At 41.7% G+C, this 23,382-nt stretch overlaps 1 protein-coding gene across 4 annotated transcripts; it reads left to right on the plus strand.

Moving 5' to 3' along the window:
• The first annotated feature begins 279 nt into the window (after positions 1-279).
• LOC147874561 (transcription-associated protein 1-like) lies at positions 280-22,016 on the plus strand. Of its 4 annotated transcripts, none has more exons than XM_087345347.1 (10): positions 280-1,209; positions 1,402-2,115; positions 2,737-2,888; positions 3,383-3,458; positions 3,973-4,058; positions 4,881-5,080; positions 7,965-8,054; positions 13,917-14,390; positions 14,847-15,022; positions 20,880-22,016. In XM_087345347.1, exons 3-6 carry the CDS (start codon positions 2,846-2,848, stop codon positions 5,051-5,053), a joined length of 378 nt encoding a protein of 125 aa, XP_087201473.1. In that variant the 5' UTR covers positions 280-1,209; positions 1,402-2,115; positions 2,737-2,845; the 3' UTR covers positions 5,054-5,080; positions 7,965-8,054; positions 13,917-14,390; positions 14,847-15,022; positions 20,880-22,016. The 4 variants fall into 4 exon arrangements, with proteins under 4 accessions (XP_087201473.1, XP_087201474.1, XP_087201475.1 ...); XM_087345350.1 differs by lacking the exon at positions 3,973-4,058 and adding an exon at positions 4,313-4,534 and having other exon boundaries at positions 952-1,209; positions 3,361-3,458; positions 4,875-5,080; positions 7,594-8,054; XM_087345348.1 differs by lacking the exon at positions 7,965-8,054 and having other exon boundaries at positions 13,984-14,390.
• Positions 22,017-23,382: the final 1,366 nt, after the last annotated feature.

Raw genomic sequence — 23,382 nt, forward strand, 5'->3', positions numbered from 1 at the left:
ATCTTAGACATTCGAATTTTGTTCCTGTCTCCTAGTGAAATATGTTGAAATGGTGACTGTCTTTGCGTTGCCACAGCGTTCTCTTCACTTATTGGTTTCAGTTCCCACACTGTTCTAACGTAACGTTAAACTTTCGTGTGTGTGAAATGATAAGGTTTCAGTCTTTTGAATAAGGGTAGGAGATGGATAGAGATTGAAATGTTATAAGCTCTCTGCATAATGTCCTTATATTCTTAGTTGCATTTAACAATTTCACCAGTTCATTAGTAAGAAGTGTGATGGCTCCCCCAGTGGTGAATCGTTTTCCGTTTGCTACGTGAGGAATCACATATAACCACTGTAACTGTCTGTAAAGAAATCTAAAATGTCAAGGGATTCTAAAATAACTTCATTTAAAATAGTGTCAGGTTTGCCGTAATGCAAAGAATATTTTGATGAAAATGGATTATACAAATGCTTATTACTCTGGTACATTGCAGCCAAAATACAAATTAACGCAGTTCACTTTAGGATGGCAGGAGCATGTGGGTAAGTGTAGATTAGTACTGAGGGAACGCGATAAGACCGGAAAGTTTGGATCGTGGTTACTCAGCTGCATGGAGGTAGGAACAGTCAGGCAAAATTTACCGCAGTGAGGAGATGGTCAGATTCCTGGTTCCCAAAAAAAGAGGAGGCATAATATTGTTTGTTTAAAGTGGTGCTAAAGAGAATATTTTATATTATGTTTCAGTGAACTACAGCACAGTTTACATTTACAACAAACTCATATATGATGGGTACCTGATGTAAAGTTTATGTAATCACAAATATATTTTGTATTCCTGATAACAACCACAATACTTCATGTGGACAAGAAGGAAGAAGGGCTTTAATTACGTTTCAGGTGCTTATAAGTTTACAAACTGTGGAGTGGTATTTCAGGCAGCATTTTGTTCGGCAGTGCCGTGTAGTGTTCGCGGTTGGGCATGTACCTCAGGGGTATTGTCGGTAGATGACAGGAGAGTTCGTCAGGGTGCGCACATAATGATCATTGAATATCCCTCGTGCTCCGGCGGTTGCGGGATGTGTTCGCTGTTTTTCAGACGTTGCCGTCCCTGCGCGCGAGAAAATGGCGCAGCTTCTCTGCTGGTATTGTTTACTTCGGACGGCGTGATGGTAGGATGCATGCCCAGTCGAGTGCAGCTTTACTCTCTTATATTGCCAGGGCTTGTAAGTTTATTTGAACTGATGTTTGTCATCTTTCTCCTGTGTGAAGTACGTAAAGTGGGAAATATTTTGGTTGCACGAAAGGCCGGATTAGTTGCCAGTAGGTTATTAATGTGGTGTAGAGTGCCTTCGTAGTAAGAATTAATACTGGTCTCTCAATGCGGATGTTTATTTCTGTACATGGTTTTGTTTCAGGTAGGCGTGAATGCAAGCATATGGGATACTTCAGCCGTTATGCAGTTTCGAGTCCATCATTACTACGGAGGTAGCAAGACTTTGCTCCGTTAGCTGACATGACCATTGTGCGTGATGGACACAATTCATCAGTCGATGCGGTTGGGATGACCCACAGACTCGTGGTGGCAGCCTCTGTTTTTGTGACTTGCATGTGGAAATTCAGTAGCTGTTGATTTAAATTTGTGCAAGAGCTTATCGCAGTGAAGAAGCTAGAAGTAAGCAGCTAGGGTTACAGGTTGTAATGTTGGTTACGTGGCCACTGCACCACACCACAGTTGCCCACTTTTGATTCCTAGTGACCAAGTATGGGGTGTTCGTAGCATGCCTCACAATGCCACAAGGAAGACCTCAGGCCCTCGTGCGATTATATACCTTGCTTTCCGAGGAGGTGTACTGTTATAGATTTAGTGGGAGTGCCTAGTCTGTCTCAAAGAGGAGTTTGAGATCAGGGGATGTGCTGAGTAGCAACTTTCATGTGAACTGTAGCTGTAGTGTGTGTTTACTGGCATCAACGAAGACATGGAGGACCAATTTGTCTGAATATCAGTGTTTCAGAAGATCTGTTGTGTGCGTGATGGGGAAGCAGCTTTTTTGGAGTTGGAGATGTGAAGAACGAGACAGAACGAAGCACCTGGAGTGTTTGTTACTTGGATAAGGAATTGCATTATTCAGGTATGTTAGAGAGTAGAGTTTGTTTGCATTCCATAGATCCTTCTTAGGAGTAATCCAAAGGATGCAGAGCAAGTCATTTCATACAGTAAACATAAACTTCAGGACTTCATTCAATATACGTAAACCTCGGTACTTTTGACACAATTACAAGAACGTGTTTCACATATGAATGTACATAACCTTCAGATTTTGCAATTCAAGTATGAAAGCTAATTTCAGTGCAGGCTTGAATACATTTATATCACAATTTAGAGTTTTAATTGTTGGTTGGTGATTATTAAATAACTTGATACGCGTATAGTACGTTCCTTTTTGACGTTTATTAGGGTTAGCATAGACTACACAAAAATTATATGCTTGTAGTTAATTTTTATTTCAGTGTTGTTGAGATTTGTCAAACTCGTTTTTTACATACAAAATAAAAGTTTGGTGTCCATGAAACCCAAAGTTTCTGGAAATAAATATGACATGCGCCCTGATGTGGAGAAAATGTGTTTAGAGTATTACAGTAAGTGCAGTACGTGGAAGTTACTGTAACTAAAACATTTGACTTCCCTTACCATTGAATCTGGCTTGCGTTGTCACTCGTTATAACTTGAAACTGTTGCTTGTGTTTTCCAGGTCGTGGAGACAGCATCTAGTGCTCTGAAGTCAAGCACGACGGATCCGTTCTACCGTTGTCAGTGCTGGGAAATAATTTGCTGTTTCTTGGTGGCATCCCTGAATTTTAATGATGATGAGAATAGAGCGCAGCAGCTTTTCTCCTGTCCAAGGTATATAAGAGCAGTTGGAGGCAGAAGAATATTGTCAAACTAACCTCATTCTTGATATTAAAATAGTGTACAAAATAAAAGATGTTTTTCCAGCCTGATGGTACTAACATGACATAACAGATTGTTAATCACTGGCTTTTCAACGCAGAATTGTAAGCGAGTCCCAAGGCAGTCTATGAGGCACTGATATAGATTTTTCTCTGAGCACCCAGAGCTCATTATTTACTGGTACAGTGAGCCCGTTAGAGGCTGTATCACAATTAGTTTGTGTTTAGTATCCTGCCAGTACCAGGAGGCTTCTACAAGTAATGTATTTCTTTGTCATATCATAAAACCAGATTTCCCATTTGCTCTGTGCCTCTTACATCAGTTGCTGATTTAGGAAGCAGCTACTGCATTGGCCACTGCTGTGACCATTGAACATTAGGATGTGAGTGTAATTATCTGTACTCATTGTGATTCGCTGTTGCAGTTTTGATGATCCACATGTGGAGATCTCCGCAGTCCATGGGATTCCCTACAGATTGCAGGACAAGCGAGCCAGAGCCACTCACCAGACGGCAGTCACAGGCAAGTTCATCCATTTGAGTAAATTGTTTAATAAACTTCTTCTCTGAATTACAATGCCATTATTGAAAGAAGAAGGAGAAAGTGTTGAAGACCTTTTGTCCTGAAAAGTAGCAAATGGTTTTAATGAAATAAAGAACTTGTCTATTTCTTATATTGAGACTACAAAGAAACAATGAAGAACGTGATTTTTCTTTGCCAGTTTAAGGAACCACATTTTGAGGCTGACCTCCACATAGTTCTATAATTGAGAATGCATGGAGTTTACCTCCATGCTCCCACTGCCTCATGGCATTGCGCTTAGTCACAAGGATAACTTCAGCTGATATAGCGAACCATTAAATGTTTAAAAATCATAATCGGTGTTGGTTTTCTGTAAGTCCAAGTGGTGTTAGAACCCAAAGACCACTGTGAGAACCTGAAATCTCTCTTAAAACCACATTTAGTATGTGAACTGGTTGAAAGCGTCTGCTTCATATCTGGAAAAAGCAGTAAGGCCTGTTGTGTAAGTTGGTAGGAGTGTTTGTTGCTGCAGCCATGAAAGAGTTACGACGGTGTTCCTTGTTTGTCACTGCACAATGGTGGCGATATCACAGGAAGCTGGTGAGTTCAGTTTTATAAATTTAGATTGTTCAACATTGAAACAATTTATATTACTGATGGTGAAGCTTCCACCTTTGCTTCCAGAAGGCATTATAAAGTGGCATTACTGATGGTGATATGGAAAATAAATCTAATTGCCCCTTGTCGGTTGAATTCACCTTAGTAGTAGAAGTGCTACAGATGTTGGCTGTGTTGTAGAGGCTTGCCATTTCTTAATCTTTCATTTACGTCCTTTCTCCATGACATCAAAACAGGCGAACCTGAAGGGCATGGACCGACTGGTGTTTACAGACTCCCTCGCTGTCATAATGGGGCACGAGGAGAGGGAGCCGTGTAAGCCAGGACACCTGGCACTTGTTCTTTTCTTGGAGACAGCGATCAACATCCTCGGCTCCAAACCGACGGCAAGCGAACTGTTCGTTAAATATCCACTGAATCAGTGGCAACGGAAGTTGCGTGGGTCTGACGTGACGTGTGTGAGTTGTAGAGTTTGTAGTTGCAGTATTATGACGTGTGGAATAATGGCCCACTTGGCGAATGTTTTAAATTTGTTGGGGGGGAGGAAAGAAAGGCTCCAGTATGAATCTGTAAGCGAGGGAGTTCAGAATTTGTCAGGTCGCTGGTCGTGACCCGTATTTAAAGTTAACTTGTGAATGAGTTTGTAATGAATTTGACAGAATTTGTCTTCTGAAAATGGAAGGTGCTTGTTCATTGGCTAAGGTGGGAGTGTTAACTGCTTGGTGAAGTAAAACTGTGTGTTCTTAGAAGAGTGTGATGTCTTGATTTCTTGAATGTGAATTTATTTTCTCTTTCTAGGAGTAGCAGATTACGAGAAACAGAATGATCCTTCAGATTCTACTGAGCACCACGTGACCTGCGTACTGCTGGCCAGAGAAGCGTTGAAGTACGTGCGGCAACAGTTGGCAGACCGACTTCATGTCAGAAGATTAAACCTGCTGGGACAAAGAAGGAACCTCATATCCGCAAGAGACTGATATCGGTCTGAACCAGGCATTCGTTGTGTGAGTACATGAGCATTAGAATGTATTTGATGCGGTTGTCGTGTGAGAGAGATGAGTCTGTCCAATTTTATTAGGTACTTTAGATGTTGTGACTTAAAGCGTGAGATTTGATATGTTGAAAGACGTAAATGTGGTGAGGGATTGGCATTATTGCAGTATCTGTGGTATGCTAGAGGCATTCATGATTCTCTAGTGAATATATTGTTTATAGGACACCAAAATTGGAGGTTAGGTGTAGCTTGTAGACGAGGGTGGTGACTATTTGTGATAAGGTTTTGTTACACGTGAGATGTGTGCAGTGCTGAGGAGCCTTTAATGTGGTCTGTTTACTAATTAATAAGTGAGCATTTGCCAGTGTAAGTAATTTAGTTTTGTGCACAGTTAGCGGAGCTGCCGGGATATTTTCTGTTCTTGTGCTTAAGTTTAGAGTATCCTGTGTTGAGCAAGGGGATCGGTTACAAAACTTGTAAGTTTGTGGTGTGGTGTTCGTTATGAATTTGGATTTGCTTGCAAAAATGGAGATGACTGTCAGAGGTTCCATTTATTTGACACTTAACCATAAGTTGAGAGTTGTCAGGTGTCAGTCTCATGGACATGTGATGAGGCTCAGTATTACTTCTGGTATATTCCGTGGTTGGTGGTGGGGTAAGGGGATTTGCATTAGGAATGAGGAGTGGTGTGGTGGGTTGGACCCAAGTATAGAAAGGCAGTGCCACTTATGTGGGTCACAATGTACCAGTGCTGGTGTTTGTCAGGATTGTTATTTTATGTCTGTAAAATGGTTGTGAAGAGTTCTTGGCTTAGGAAAGACTAATTTGTTAGTGTTGTCAGTCAGATTGTTTATAGGAAGAATGTAGAGATTGTGTTTTTGTGTGTGTGAGAGAGAGACAGGCTGAAGTTATTGACAATTTAGTTTGGTTAAAGATTGTTGACCTGGAAATGAAATGATATATGATGTCTGTTTGGTGTTCGTTGACCACCTTGGCTGCTCCCTCATAAATATATTTTTACATAACCCCTCCTTCCTCTCATCTTGGGCTCCCATATCGCACCCACGAAAACCCTCAGTTATTTTTTAGAGGGCAGAAATCAGGAAGGAAATGCATACAATACGAAACCCGTGTCTCCCCTCCATTCATTTCTAGAACTTATTACTACTGTAAGAATCTGTGCTGAAATGGAAGGGAGAGGACTTTAAGTGGTACAGCTCTTTTGCAGGATGTTTGTTAAAATATTAGAGTGTTTGAGCTGTCTGCGAGTGAAGATTCCTTTGCGTATGATTCTTGGAGGCAGAACGTAGCTTTGTTTGTTGCACGTTTTATTGATCTTGTTATTGGGTAGTCAATCAACATACGATTATGATGTTGAAGGGGTCCCGGGATCTTAATAAACATTGTGACCACTCGTGTAGACATGCTGGCAATTCAGTAATCAGCGTGCACTAAAACTCATCTCGTAAAACTGTTTATTGACGTAATGTCAGATACCAAATATTGTTTTGTAGAATTGCTTTCTTTATTTTGTTGTGTTTCTACTTGTTACATTGAGATTGCTGCTGCTGGTGTGTCATGGAGAGATGTTTCCTCAAAGTAAGAAATTTTTGGTGGCTCTCCTTTACTTAGTGGGGAATCCCCACGTCCACAGTACAGAATGTCTAAGTATTTGCGACCGGGTTGGTGGCCCCAGCACCCTGCCAGTTTCTTTAGCACTTACAGTCATCCTTCCATCATGTTATGTGAATTGGGTGTGGAGCGAGGGAGAGAAGGCAGGCAGTTGTCTTCTGGCAAACTGCTGCTTCTGTAATTGCTGGAAATGTGACCATACGAGTAAAAATCTGCCCCAAGATGTGGGCGTAGGTGTGCGGATTGTTTTAAAAAGGGTAGCAGAAAAATTGAACGTAGTTTAGCGTAATGAATGGCGCGTTGCTTTGGTTAACAAGGAAATGATCATTTGTTTACCGTAGCCGAAACAAATTATTTACGAACACACAGTCACGAAGGTCATATTGAACGGCTTTTCGCGTTTGCTTTACTTTATCGTTTTGTCGTCTGATTTGACTTCGTTTGTCCCCACCATCTTCCTACGTAATACGACCATAATTCGTTGCGTTGGATACATTACTGGGCGGGGGAAAAGGGTCCCTTTGTAATTTATGAAAGTGACATTTGACAACTTCCTGAAGCGTAGCCTAGAACGTTTGTACATTGGCCGACAGAATTCGTGTATTTCTACATTGATTTGAGGTCTTGTTCGTCCTCGTAATCGTTAAAAAACAACTCGGCTCAATTTGAATACTAAGCAAAGTGTTAAAACTAGCTACTACGTGTTTGTCCAGGAAGGCACTGATGTTTTGTAGTTGGTAATATTACCAGTTTGTTACGATTCTAGTGAGGCAGTCAGAAAGGGAAAGAATGAGCACGGAAGTTGCATATGGCAGATTAGATGTTTGGAAGAAGATGGCAATAATGATGATGACAGTAATTGCAATAAACTTGTCTTACTTTTTTTTTCAGAATCGTCACCTTTACTCAGAATGCCTGATGTGATCTGGATATGCCATTCTGGTCGCTGTGGTATGACAGCAGATAGGTTGCGGTGTTTAAATATCAGTGTTGTAATGCAGTTTGGAATATGCAGGGTTCCTAATGACGTAGGATGTGGAAAGAGGCAACTCCATTCTGAATGAATCTGGTTTCATGTGGAAGTCACGGTCATTGCACTTTGGAATTTCCTGGAAACTCGGCTATGCTGTCAGAGGAATTTTGCACTTATCTTCATCCAAGATTGTTTCCTTCCACACAAGAGACTGAGCTACTGTCGCAGTTTAAAATATAAGGTGACATTTTCATTGATCTGTCTTTTACACGAACATTTGTCATTTCAGAGTTGGTGACCGTGAAATAATGACTTTCTGTACAGACTGGATGCAGCGGCTTGTCACCGTTTAGATTCAGCTGTAATGAGTATTGCCCAGGTAAATGTTAGGTGGAGGGAATATGTTGTTTGTGGCAATTCTTACTAATATAGAATATCACAAGTTCTTATCTTATAAAAGAATTATTAAGAAATCTGTGAAACCGCCCTCCACTCTCTCCATTTTAATTTTGATTAAACTGATCTTTGCCCGTGGACGTCGTGGTCTCCTACAATTGAACAAAGTTTGAGGTAAGGGATTCCTAATTATAAATATTGTTGTTCATCACATTTAATGTTTTCGTCTGCATTTGTGAACTCGTGTAAGAGAATTAAACTTTTTTAACACAATTTCAAGTAACATTAGATTGACTTCTGTTTGTTAACGGCAACATTTATAATAAAAGAATATTCCAGTAGGCAATTAACTTTTTAAAATTTTAAATGAATTAAACATGTTTCGTGGCCCAGAATCTTAATAAAAATACATGGATGCTAAGAAGTGGGGTTTGTATTCTGAACAATAATTCTAACGCTTTTCATCTCTTGATACATCGACATTATTAAAGCGTTTTAGGGAACTGAAAGAAATTGTATTCCGGATTTAGAAGAATAAATATTGAAGAATCTCCCTCTCATTATCTCCTACATCAGCAGATTAAATCCGGGGAATGATTGCTAGTATTGAGTGCAAAGTATTTATGGGTGCAAAACGTGGTCTTTAACTTTGAGGGAGGAACATAGACTGAGGGCCTCTGAGAACAGAGTGTCGAGGAAGATGTCTGGACCCAAAACGGGAGTGGGACAGATAAGAGAGAAAAATGCTTGACGAACTCCACACCCGATGTTGTTAGGGCGAGTTGAAAGTTTACAAGGCCTGAAGGGAACACCTCGGCGTAGGTGGGAAGATAACATTAAGACGAATCTTACGAAGATGGGTCTCAATGGAGTGAACTGGATGCAACTGACTCAGGATAGACCCCGGTGGCGGGCTTTTGTGAACACGATGATGTACCCGACAGACATTAAGGTGGCTCATAAATCCTTTGAAAGTGTGACAAAGTTCAAATACTTGGGAACAACAAAAACGATTCAAAATGATGCTCACGACGAAGTTAGGAGGAGACTAAATTCTGGAAATGCTTGCTACTTCTCAGTTCAAAATATTTTGTCTTCCCGTCTGATTTCTAAGAACCTGAAGATTAAAATATACAAAACAATAATCTTGCCTGTTGTGTGGTATGGGTGCGAAACATGGTCTCTCACTCAGAGGGAGGAACACAGATTGCAGGTGTTTGAGAATCGGGTGTTTAGGAGGATATTTGGGCCTAGGAGAGAAGATGATGGGGCATGGAGAAAACTGCACAATGACGAGCTTAAAAATATGTACTCCTCCCCCAATATTGTCAGGGTGATTAAGTCGAGAAGAATGAGATGGTCTGGGCATGTAGCGTGCATGGATGGGACAAGAGGTGTGCACCGGGAAGCCTGAGGGGGAGAGACCTCTGGGGAGACCTAGACGTAGATGGGAGGATAATCTCAGGCGGGATCTATGGGAGATAGGAGTTGAAGGAGACTGGATTTTGTTGGCCCAGGACAGGGTCCGGTGGAGGGCTTTGGTTAGTTCGGTGATGAACCTTCTGGTTCGGTAAGCCATCTAGTTAGTTAATCGGTCAACGACATGACCAGCTTTCTTATTAATTATGATTGTCCCAGTTGGCGCTGCTCGCAACAGTTACCTTCGTTGCAACTAAAGGTACGACATTTTATTTTACATCCATTGTCCTAGCACTGTGCGAGATTATGTCAAGAACTTCTTTACAGTTCGTGTACTGATTAAGTTACAAGTTCACGCTGCAACCTGTAGCAACTAGATATCGTGTCAGTGTTAACTGATTTTCCGTTTATTCATGCAAGTGGAATGGGACATAATGGCCACCCGATATGTAGGACTGTTTGTAGTGGCAGCGTGCTGCAATGGAGTGCGATACTGACCGGGTTAATACGACCCACACAATCGTATGTCCCAGTAACGCATTAAACCACGGAAGACATTGTAAACAACCTTGACTTAATCACATTAACGTATAGATGCTTCTGGAGTGTGTGCCCATAAGAATAGCAGTAACTTGGGTGTGCTGTTTGAATGGATTTATCTGAAATGACACATGGGAATACCTCCCCCTACAAGCGTTGATGGGTACCTCATTCAGGCGTAAGTTCCCCGTCTATTTGCGCAAACGCAATTATGACAGAAACAATATCTGCTGTGGAAACCTCAAATCTTACAATATAGTTCTGGTTTGAGGGGGTAAGTAGAGGATTACATGACCTACCAAGCTAAGATGCTAGCCAAACCTCGACTGCTAACACTTAATTGTTCATCATGGAAAATAAATTACGATCCAAAAACTCAACTGCCAAAGTTTCAACTCCCCTGACCCCCATCCCGGAGTGGGATTTGGCCAACACTTTTGAAAAAGTCACGCTTTGCCACTGTGGGAATTCCTTTTCGAAATTTTTTGCTCAGAATATAACTTTTGGGCCAAGCTGGTGCGGCATTACTTTTCTCTCTTTAACTCCCTCTGCATTTATGACCTCCTCCCTCCCCCTCCATCTGGACACATCACATCAACTGGATGCTGTATGGACGTAGAATACCACACGGCAAACACATACGTACTGTGGCAAAGTCCGTCATAAATAAATATGAATCTGCCTTCAATGTGTGGATAATGGCAACCCATATCAACCATCAGACATACATGAATGTACAAAAGAAATGTATTTAATCTCGATCTTGTGTGTACATGGGATATACGGATATCCGCACGTAGGAACGTTGAAACTTCGATATCAGCAGACGTGCGTGATTACACCAAACGCACTGATGATAATGTTTGGCATGTATTGCCTTACGTCAGTGGTCCCCAACCTTTTTGTGCCCAAGGGCACATTTGAGAGCTTATGAGATCGTGGCGGACACCAACCAATTAACAAAGCCAAATTTTCTTTTCTCTGGACAAATAAGATATGGACACCAAATAATACACAAAACAACACGACGTTTATTGATACAAGAAACCACGCAATCAAAAATACGTAATTTTATAAGTACAATTATTATTACTCAAGTGGGAAGTTAGTGTGATGTTTGGCACTGCATTTTATCGGCCAGTTTTTCAAATTTGGGAGAGTAGGATGATGTTGCTGCTCGCAATCGTCAAGATGGGCATTGGTACGTAGAGAACTGTGCTTTGATTTTATAATGTTCATGGTTGAACGGCATTTATTATTCAATATAACCTCTTTCCGTATCAACGCGGGCACCGCGTTGGGGACCACTGTTGTACATTATTTCGCCCTCACATCTTCATCAGTTATCAGAGTGATTATTCTCTTGTAACATTGATGTCACTGTTAGGTCAAGGTCATGACAAAGTCAAGACAAGATCGCCCCAATAGTTTGCCAGATAGAGGTCTTTAAAATTCTCAAGGTCATACGTATTTATGCCAAACGGTAAATACCTGATTGACCATACTCATGTCAAAATGAGGTCACGTATAGGTCAAGGAAGCCACGACAAATTCGGCCCAATAGTTTCGTAGATACTGGTCTTAAAAAATCTCAAGGTTATATCTTCTCACCAATATTTCTGCTAGCCAGCCACCCTAGGGCCACACCCTTTACCCCAGGGCCACTACCCCAGTCGCACCCCTTCCCAGGGCTATCACCTTCTTTGGGCCAACCCTCATGATCACCCCTACCCAAGATCGCCCCCCCCGGGACCATCCCCTCAGGATCCCTGCAGCATCACCATATCCCAGGAACCACAGGATCCCCTAGGACCCCAGGATTCCCTGGACACTGCCCTCTAGGATCACGGCAGGATCCCCGAAGACAATCACCTCTAGGATCCCCTATAACCCCCTCCAGGATTCCTCGGATTTACCAGGACTCCCCATGACCATCCTAGTATTCCCCACAGATTTCCTAGGATCCCCACCAAGGATTCCCTACCCAGATCTAGCAGAATCTGCCACCAAACATTTCCAACAGAATTTCCCACGATCGCAACCCATGATTCCCAGGATATTCCCCTGGATTCACCACATAATATTACCCACGATCCTGCAGGATTCCCCACCAAAAATCCCCATATTATCCCACATAGGATCCACAACCAGAATTCAAAACGCGCGCCCTAACCCCCGCGCCCTAACCCCCCCGCGCCCTAACCCCCGCGCCCTAACCCCCGCGCCCTAACCCCCCCGCGCCCTAACCCCCGCGCCCTAACCCCCCCGCGCCCTAACCCCCGCGCGCCCTAACCCCCCCGCGCCCTAACCCCCGCGCCCTAACCCCCCCGCGCCCTAACCCCCCCGCGCCCTAACCCCCCCGCGCCCTAACCCCCGCGCCCTAACACCCCCGCGCCCTAACCCCCCCGCGCCCTAACCCCCGCGCCCTAACCCCCGCGCCCTAACCCCCGCGCCCTAACCCCCGCGCCCTAACCCCCGCGCCCTAACCCCCGCGCCCTAACCCCCGCGCCCTAACCCCCGCGCCCTAACCCCCGCGCCCTAACCCCCGCGCCCTAACCCCCGCGCCCTAACCCCCGCGCCCTAACCCCCGCGCCCTAACCCCCGCGCCCTAACCCCCGCGCCCTAACCCCCCGCGCCCTAACCCCCCGCGCCCTAACCCCCCCGCGCCCCACGAAGGGAGGTGGAGGCCCAGGCCGTTTCTTGAGCGAGCAGAGGCGCGGACCCGGCTCCGGACAATGGCCCGGGCGCCGGGTTCCAACGAACCGGACGAGTCCAACTCGTTGGCTTTGCGCTCGCACGCTACGCAAAACAGGACCTCGTGGGCGAGGCGAATCGTTCAACTCTTTCGACTAACCGACCTGGCAACAGATCTTGTCTAGGGGATATAGCAGGAACATAGTAAGATTAGGTATAATGAGAGGACCACTCAAAATTCGAAAATAGTACCAGCAACGAAAGCGCGGTAATTGATATGGAATAATACCGACAGGGGGGCTCAACCCCAGCCGCTAAGTGGTCATAGGAACTTAAACTAACCTCTTAAAGCAAAATAACCTCTTGCGCCCTCTGTGGGGGACGGCGCTTGTGGTGGGTCCCGATGTTCCCGCACAGAGGACGCTGCCATTTATTTTATGTTTTTGAGCCTTGTTTTATTCTGTACGACCATTTACAGGACCCTCGGTCCCGCGATTTGGTTTCATTCGATTAAATCATTGAGTTTTCGCTGCTCGTAGTATTTTCGCTTTTAGTGTTTTATTACTGGACGTATAATTTTATCTGCCCCTTAGTCATCTCTGCCGACACGCGTTGGATGAGTTTTTCATCTTTGCCTTTCCCAGCATGCTCCGCGAAACTTGTTTCCTCGAACAAGTTGAGTTCTTTCCGTTTGTCTGTCTCCTGCTTCGGTACAGCGCGGATGTACGCAGTCTTTAGGTAAGTTGGGGCTTCAGTCGGCCATTTTGATATTACGTCTCAGCTTGTGTTTGGTTTAATTTTCGATTTGTTCGACAGCCAAAGAGTTGTTGAAGCTTTCGTGGTAGTAGTACGAGGCTCTAAAGAATGCAGGCGATTTCGTGATAGTGAAAATACTAACCGATTTTCTCTAGAAATTACAAACGTCTTTGAGTTAGATTTTATTAACCCTTGCATCATTGAAAATGTAATCCTGGAATCTGAAGCGAAAATAATAATAATAAATTCTTATTGTGTGGATTTCCACCTCTTTTGCCATTCACTGTACGTGTAATGTAAGCACAAATCGATGAAAATTGTAATATTGATTATAATTGACTCCTGGATTTGACCTTATCATAATGAATACAGATTTAACCTCGTCGGATAGATAACGACCCTGACTTATAGGCATTTCTGTCTGGCGGCTTTACAGGTGAATTACGTCGCTTTTCCATGGAGAAAGTGGAGTGATATAAGATCGTCTATATATTTTTCTCTAGGACTGTGACTGTTGTGTGTCCCCGGGTGCTACGTCTTGTACAACGCGAACCCGCTTAAGTCATTCAAGGTGAGTTGCATGAAATATTCCGTCCTCTGAAGTAGAGAGTTCTTAAAGTACGTTGAGGAAAAAACGTGACTTGGCCTGCGTCACACAAGACAAGATGGCTGAAATGACGTTGCAACACTGAACTAAGTATTCTGAGATGATATTCTATTTTACGTTTTCATTGTTCTGTGATACTGCCCACGCATTCCGTCTCCTTCTAGGTCAGTGGTAACAACCACGTGACACTCGTTCAAGACTTGAGGTTTACGGAGCGGTGAGGATGACGGCCGCTTACATCGTGAGGTCGCTAACACGACAACCCGAAAATTATATTACAGCAGCAGCGAACTAAGGACTCCGGTGAGTACAATGAGAAATTGTCAGATAATGCCCACTGATCGAGTTACAGAGCGTACGTACTGAGCCATGCCTCATGGCTCGAAGTGGCTTATCTCCCCTCTCTAAGGTCTTTGGAGTCGGCGAGTTCGAGCCCTGATCAGACAGCAGGGCAGAAGGACAGTCTGTGTGTGTCCGCCGGAGAGAACGACTCGAGGAGAAAGTCGGAAGGCAAGTCAGGGTTTGTGGGGGGTTGAGTTGGGCGTCTGGAGTTGGATACCCAGCCGGAGTTATTCGAAGTAGTTTCATTTGGTTTTCTTTTGACTTTTCACCGCTTTACCTCCCCCCCCCCCCAAGCCGTACCACCTCCCGGCCTGGGACGATCGTGGCCTCAGTAACGTAATCTGGCAATTTCCTCCTCGGGGGGTTCAGTACAGAAGCGACGTAATTATAAATTCTTGTCATTATGTCTGCTTTGAGGTGATTGGCGGAGCCCTCTTCACATTCACGGTGATTATGATATCATCATTCTTCATCGCCGTCGTGAACCTCTGAACCAGAAGATTTTTCCACGTCTCGCTCCTGGACGCTGCTCTGTGACGTCGTCTGGCTCGAGACGTCTGAAACGATGAGGCACCAGCGAGCGATGGACTCGGGTGAGTACGGTGATGTATTATTTCGAGGTTTATTAAAAATTATAATGACTTTCGTAGATAGTGTTCTGTGGGAAATTAGAAATTAGTATGTCTCGACGGTAATGTAGTGTCTGAGTAAAGCCTGGTCTGCGTGGATGGGATTTCGCGAAGGTACCGATATCGCCAAAATCAAAGAATGTTTGAAACCCCCTACGTACGGTAAGGAATCGAGTTCTTTTATGAGTTGGAAACAGAAAGGAAAAGTTACAGATCATTTGAGAATTGGAAAAGGAGAAAATGCAGACAAATGGACACGCACACTTGCGGTATGAGACCAGTTTCTTGCGTCTCTCTTGATGTAAACATGTACGGCAGTCATCGTGTAGCTGACAGTCGTTTAACTGGTCAAAGCCTTTCTCTTCGTGTATAGACACAGAAATTTTAAAAACTGACTGGTCGTCCTTACGTCATTTCTGTTGGATAAATTTCGTAAGGAAATGCTGTTGGTGTTAGGTGGACCGAGTATTGCGTACGGAGTCTGTATTGATTTGGATTAGCCGTCTGCCAGGGACGCGACTGAATAGGCGTCCTTTACGCGGTGATGGAATTAGACAGAGCTGCTAGAATGTAGCGCTGTATAGAGCAGAGGTTCCCAAAATATGGAGAAACATTTTCAACATCCTTTGCTTGATTGAGGCAGTCATCAGAACGAAGTGTCGTTCTGCGTTGTATCCCGAAGGATGGTGATGGGATACAGGAGCGTAGACCAAGAGGAAGTGCGTTGATATTCAAGTCCACTTGTAGCAACACAGTAGAGATATATATTGAATTAAAGCTACACCAGTTTACAGTATCTCGAGTCAGAAAACTATGAAGGCGTGATTTATAACAGTTATAATTACTCTTCGCTAATAAAAATTGCAGTTTTGTGGACTTTCAGTTTATTCTGTGTATAGTAATATAAAATATCGTCAAATTGAGTACCTGATCTATTTTCCTAATCAATGAAACTGAAGCTTTACAAGTGCAAGGAAACCGAAATTTGAGTCTATCGTGAGTCACTGCAGTCTGATTCACATCTCTAGATACTCTTTATACAAAAACACAGTTTAATATTAAGTCTCACCGCTACTAAATCTTCCGAAATAATTCATTCCCTTCCTAAGAGGGTTCATAAATTAACTTTTTGTGTGCTCTTTGAAATGAAAAAATAAGCATCATTAACCCCATGAAGCCGTAGGTCGTCTGAATAATATTTAAAAATTCAGTCCGTACCGCGAAGAAAACACAACTCTTCACCATTACGAAGATCAACTGGTTAACGCTGTTTAAGGAAATGATCGCTGTTTATTCCGAGAATCGTAGTTCGTCTGAATTATATTTAAGAATTCAGTCCGTACCGCGAAGAAAACACAACTCTTCACCATTACGAAGATCAACTGGTTAACGCTGTTTAAGGAAATGATCGTTGTTTATTCCGAGAATCATAGTTCGTCTGAATTATATTTAAGAATTCAGTCCGTACCGCGAAGAAAACACAACTCTTCACCATTACGAAGATCAACTGGTTAACGCTGTTTAAGGAAATGATCGTTGTTTATTCCGAGAATCATAGTTCGTCTGAATTATATTTAAGAATTCAGTCCGTACCGCGAAGAAAACACAACTCTTCACCATTACGAAGATCAACTGGTTAACGCTGTTTAAGGAAATGATCGTTGTTTATTCCGAGAATCATAGTTCGTCTGAATTATATTTAAGAATTCAGTCCGTACCGCGAAGAAAACACAACTCTTCACCATTACGAAGATCAACTGGTTAACGCTGTTTAAGGAAATGATCGTTGTTTATTCCGAGAATCATAGTTCGTCTGAATTATATTTAAGAATTCAGTCCGTACCGCGAAGAAAACACAACTCTTCACCATTACGAAGATCAACTGGTTAACGCTGTTTAAGGAAATGATCGTTGTTTATTCCGAGAATCATAGTTCGTCTGAATTATATTTAAGAATTCAGTCCGTACCGCGAAGAAAACACAACTCTTCACCATTACGAAGATCAACTGGTTAACGCTGTTTAAGGAAATGATCGTTGTTTATTCCGAGAATCATAGTTCGTCTGAATTATATTTAAGAATTCAGTCCGTACCGCGAAGAAAACACAACTCTTCACCATTACGAAGATCAACTGGTTAACGCTGTTTAAGGAAATGATCGTTGTTTATTCCGAGAATCATAGTTCGTCTGAATTATATTTAAGAATTCAGTCCGTACCGCGAAGAAAACACAACTCTTCACCATTACGAAGATCAACTGGTTAACGCTGTTTAAGGAAATGATCGCTGTTTATTCCGAGAATCATAGTTCGTCTGATTAATATTAAAGAATCCAGTCCGTACCGCGAAGAAAACACAACTCTTCACCATTACGAAGATCAACTGGTTAACGCTGTTTAAGGAAATGATCGTTGTTTATAGTGAGAATCATAGAAAATCCATAAATATGAAAGGCATCATAATTAAAACACTTGGTACATACGTTGAAGTAAACTTTCAGAATTGAACTAATTGGTATTTAGTATTCTCTGTTGAAGGCTTAATGTACCGTTTACATGCCTTTTTCTTTATCAGTATTACTTCGCCCCACTCGCTTGTAAATAATCTTCTTGAATCTCTTTCCCTAAGTGTTTTCAAGTTCGGATTGTCTTACAGAGTGAGAAACGAAGTATTACGCCTGTCTAAATCATAAAGAAATATTATAGGACTGTTAACTTAGTTGAAGCATCTCTCTCTCTGTCTGTTTGTGTTTTTAATAAGTTCCGAAGATTAGGATGGGTTGACACTCAGGTTACAGTAAATTGGTTCATCGATTCTCGACAGATTCTGACGAATTTAGGACCGCGTTCAGGTGTGTGTTGCTCTAAAATCCAGTCGTTCCTCAGCTCGAATATTTGTTGCGCCATTGAACACTGTCTCGAGAATAATAGCAAAACTTGAAGTCGCTGTTTCCAGCACTTCGTGTCCCATTTGATAAGTTGAACACGTGTACGTGTTCAGTACGAGAAAGAAATTGCTGCCGTGTTTGAAAACATGTTTTAAGCTGGAAGAAACCAGCAGATAGTCTCAATAAATGCACTGCGTGAATGGAATTCTTAGGAATATTACACATTCTCCAACTTTGTCGCATTGCTCATATCACGTGTAACCATGGATTACATTCCTTGTAGAATAGAATTCAGACAAATAATTATCTTTTTCTGTTATTTCGTGTCATAAACTGTTGACCTTGGTTGAAAGAGTGCGTCTTAATGCACTTCCATAAAATTCTCCGCTGTTCGTGGAGACGCTTTCAAAAAATTATGCAGTACTTGAAAGAATTGGCACAATGGCGGCGTGACCTGTTGATTTGACCCTAGGGATCCGTGTAATGTTTGCCCAAGTGCATGGTAACAAATTAAACATGTCTGTGCGCACGGGCGTAATATCGAAAGTCAATTTTGGAGCTACCTGCCTTGTCCAATGCCTAATCCATTCAGAAATTTTTTGTCCTAGATGCATGCAAATTTAAATTTATGGATATTCTTAATCGTGGATTTGTACTTTTAATACATAAATTAATAACGAGGGTCATGGCTGATAGTACCAATGGAAGGTAACAGATAGTGACATACAGTTAATATCGAATTTGACGAAAATCGGTCTGTGTAATGTTAGTAGTACGTGTTAGAAACGAAGAGTATTGACTGCGAATGGTAGTTTGGAAATGGGGGGCACGTTTTGACCTTAAGGTCGTATCGCAAGGCCGGTATCCATCCGATATTCCAGCAAGCTTCTGGTAGCGTCGGACACCATCGTACATATACGTGCGTTCGACTGTGAGTTATACAGTAGCTGTGCATGGTCCCAGATCAAAATAACCCTTTAAAGCAAATATTATTATTATTATTATTATTATATGTCCAAATTTCTGTAATAATCAGTGAGACTTTATTTTATATTTTTATCGTATGCGTGTATGGCATTATTAATTATTTTAGAAAGAATTTATTTTATTGAAATGACACCAGATGCCGTACAACTTTTTTTTAAAATTTTACATGCTTTGCCATCGATATGACCATCAAAGGTAGTCTTGCGAATTTCTGAGGTGGGAGTAAGAAGCTAACAATAGGCTCAGCCAGTCAAATTATCCGCCTTGAATGGAAAGTTCAGCGTAGTGTTCACAAAATCCCGTCACTGGTGTCTTTCCTGAGCCATATTAATCCATTTCGCAACCTTGAAAAGTATTTCCGTAAGAACAATTTTAATATTATCCTCCCAGTTACACCTAATGTTGTAGAATGTAACATTAATGCTCACCAATCTTTAGCCCTGAGGATGGAAGAAATATGTTCCCCGGAAATATTTGTTACTCGACATGATACTTGAACGAATAATATCTGATTTCTTTAAATCCGGGTCGTATGAGTCATTACATCCAGACTCTATATGCTCTGCAATATGTCAATTTCAAAAGAGATTATTCTTGTTTAATGTTTCACGGACTAATCACATTTCTGTTCCTTGTTTGAGTCTCTCATATCTTTGTAAACTTTTCCGCATAAAATGATTATTATCCAATTTCTTTTAAATCGAATATTGAAAAATTACACCCGTATCTGTTTTGCCAGAGCATGGGATTATGAACGTGTGGACGTCATTCTCTGTTCCGTAATACTTCGTTACTGGTCAGATGTTTACCGCAGGTCGCAGTAACCCCGTACCCGTTTAACCGTTGAGCACACTGGCTAGAACCTGGTGCTGTTGGAATGTCTTGGTGTAGATAGAAATCACTGTCTTCCTTTGATGTAATGGTCCCTCATCGCGCACGTAGTCTGTTAGGGTTAGTTCCACAGATCAGGAGTGTTGGGTAAGTAAACATACAAGAAATAAATATTGAGTTTTCCTACTCGATAGGTTTCGGGTTCGAATCTCTCCCCGTCGACAGACAATCGTTAGAGATCTTTCTCGTGCTTTTTAGTATTCTGAAGCATATTTTAAGACACATTAAATGTAGACAGCTATCGCTTTATTCAATGTAATTTCAAGTTCATCTTTTAGAAGAATCCTGCCATTTTATGGGGTATAACGGACAAAATTTTAAGACTAATAAATTGCCCGTTAAGAATGACGGCAAAAATGTAAAGTAGTAAACAATAATAATCATAAGAATTATCCGATTAGACCCAACATCTCTTAGCAGCGTTACCATGGCAACGGTTATTTATAAATGTTATCCCGTAAGGTCCAAAATCACTTGGGAGCAAATAATCATAACCGAAGAATGTTTTATGAATGTCTTTTGTGATGTTGCGTCATCACAAGGGCCCACCATCATCGCTGTTATGATGGAGGTAGCAATATCACTTCCTAAACGTCGGTAAACTTAATCATCACAATCACCACAGTGAGAACAGGAGATAACAATTTACGCGCAGATTGAAGATGTAAGGCACAGATTTCTATCTTGCGAGGCCGAGGCGTAGTGTCGGGACAGATAATACCCGCATCCCCCCGCCCCCCCACCAAGCTGCTTTTAATGAGTGCTTTTTCTATAATTAGTCTAGCATTTCAGAAAAGAGTGTGTTGTGTTTAGGAGATAACTTTCAACCAAGCTGTTTGTATGTTCTAATCAAAATAACGTTGACCATGAATTTAGAATCTTTTGTCTTCTAGTCTGATAAATAAAAGTTGTAAATATTAATGAACAACACACTGTTATGTTTAAATTTGGTTTGCTATCATCGTAATTAATGTTAATAAACTGTTAAATAATATGGAGCTTCAGACCCTACATATAAATTCTTGTCATTATATGGGACATTCTGTCTGGTTTCAGGGGAAAGGCAAGTGAATCTTCGTGGTTCCGAAACTCAGAGGAGGATCTTCATGGCATTTTCACCCGTGCGGTTGCGTCTACACGCAGCCGCTTCCACCCGGACGCTGCACTCTTGTCGTGTTTCCAGTGTCGGCGGTCATCTCTCCGGCATATTTCGTTTCTACCATCTTTGCTGGCGAGTGAAACGAATTACTTTAATTTTAAATTAACACACGACTAACGCCTGGGGTGCAGGGGTTAAACTCCTTCCAATTTTCCTTAATTGTGAGTCTCCAATTAATGTTTTTCTTGTGTCCATCCCTTGAGAAAAATGAATCCAGATTCTTTCTATTTACTCTTTTTCTTCTTTCTTTTCTTCTTTTTCGCCTTCTTCCTACCCTCAGAGGATAGACGGGTTAGTGTAGAGTTGTAGCTGCATGCATTCTTAACCACTAACAACATCATCGACCCTGCAGTCCAGCCGCTGCGCTGCAACGGAATATCAGCGGAATCCAGCAAAGACGCAGTTAGTTTGCCCACAATATTAGAAATGTTGAGGGTGTGAGGTCACAGACCATGCGTTAAGTTGCAGTGGTAGGCTTCGGTAAAGCATATATAGAAGACATTGAGGATTTTAAAAAGTGGGGATTTTCTCTTTTGATGATCTGAGTAACGGTTAGCTTTTCAAGTTAAGTAATTTTGAGGTGACTTAAGCGTCTGCTAACACAAACTATAAAGCGGGGAAGATTTTCAATTTGGAAAATTTCATGGGGCTGAAAACTAATCGTTGTTTATTTACATAGCTTTGCCCTTAGATTACAATCATATTGCAGGACAGACGTACAGTCCAAATTTGACCACCTCTGACGTAGACAAAGTTCATTCAGTGAAATTGATTGAGAAATGATTGAAATTTTGTAATATCGTAGGCATCGGTACTAGGACATTAAAGTGTGGATTGATGGGAGATTCACACTGAAATTAGGGACGAGACGTAGTGGACAACGAAATCACATGCAAATTAAGTGTGAATAAAATAATATAGTCTTTTTGAAGGCGAAATAAGTGAAACGCCAGTCGCTGAGATTTTAAATGAAGTTTTCAGATTGTTTTATGTTCAAGATGTTATTTAATAAATAAATAAATAAATAACTTGTACTTTTATTTTTTCCGATTGTAGAAACATCGAAAACTGTAACACTTGCTTGTATACCTCTGTTTCCATCTCCCTTTATAACAGGTAGAAGAACGACATATGTCACTATTTCGTCTTTAAATTTTCGCATATGAGTTGACTTTCAATGAGATCAGATTTTAACAGCAGCTAAAATTTCCATGACTTGTTACATTATAATTATTAATTATATAGTAGCGTACTAGCAAATTCAAGTGTGCATTGATGACAAACCAAAAGTTCTCAATTGGATTTAAATCTAGCGAATTTGGTGGCAAAAATACAACTTTGCATCCGACACTTTCTATTAATTCCCTTGTTCTTTCAGACTTATGAAAGCTCGCATTGTCAAGTCATTTGCAAAGAACGTCGCTCATATTATACATAAATCAAATAATACAGAAGTCATAGAGAGCCTCCCCCCCAAAAAAAGACGTCAACTCAAATTGCTCATTGCTTTGTGAATGGAGGTAGCGCGTAGCTCTGAAACGTGAGTGAACTTGTAGCAGACGACACGAGAAACAACGGACGATTGCCATGTCCAGCGACGACGTCATCTAAGAAACCTCCAGTTCATCGCTGGTGGGTGAAATTTATCTCTTCAATGTTGCAGTAGTCGTAGTAGTTTGTAGCTTAGTTTTTGCCAGTATCCCGTAGTTGAGAGGTTTTATCTAATGAAGTCCTTATTTCCATCCTTGAAGGAAAACGAATTGCAAATCTTCATCATCTCGTTCTTTCTCATCATCTTATTACTTACACGTGATAGACTAATTTCTTTTTAAAGATAAGTTGCGTCCGTGTTTAATTACGCACTACGGCATGAAGGCGTATGGGATATTGAAGGTTTAGGTACGTGCATCTTTAACAGCTAGCTAGATGGAGATACGTGGACAGCATCACGTTCCAGCCGGTTTTACCCGAAGGAAAAATTCACGGTATCTTCTGTGTATATTATTGAATTGGACCGAACTTGATTGTGTCGCTGTCGGTAGTTGAACCGCGGACTTGCAGAGGATCCAGAAATAAAGTATTAATCGCGGTAAAAATCGGGGATGACTTAGAAATTACAAGTGAATACGGATTTTGGGTCTGAAAAAAACCCCCGAAGGGAAGACATAAAATTTGATGTGAAGATAATAGAGTGTCTAGTAACAGCTGCTGTGAACATGGGAATGAACATCGGTAGACATAATTTGTAGACTAGGTGCCTGAGTAGCTTCTTTGATTCAATGCGGTATAAGATTGATATCATAATTTAGTTAAAAATTACTGCAGAAATAAATGTGTACTTAATATAGTTTAATTTTAAATTTTTGACATGTATGAAGTGAAGGAGGACAATTACAGGGT

The sequence above is a fragment of the Zootermopsis nevadensis genome, unplaced genomic scaffold (genome assembly GCF_977971745.1).
Source record: "Zootermopsis nevadensis isolate Lab colony 2312 unplaced genomic scaffold, Znev_1.0 Znev_ptg000008l, whole genome shotgun sequence".
NCBI lineage: Eukaryota > Metazoa > Arthropoda > Insecta > Blattodea > Termopsidae > Zootermopsis > Zootermopsis nevadensis.

Coding starts and splice junctions, on each gene's coding strand:
- LOC147874561 (XM_087345347.1), top strand. CDS start 2,846: ATGATGATGAGAATAGAGCGCAGCAGCTTTTCTCCTGTCCAAG. Junction 2,889..3,382: donor CAGCTTTTCTCCTGTCCAAG/GTATATAAGAGC, acceptor CCACATGTGGAG/ATCTCCGCAGTCCATGGGAT. Junction 3,459..3,972: donor TCACCAGACGGCAGTCACAG/GCAAGTTCATCC, acceptor GTAAGTTGGTAG/GAGTGTTTGTTGCTGCAGCC.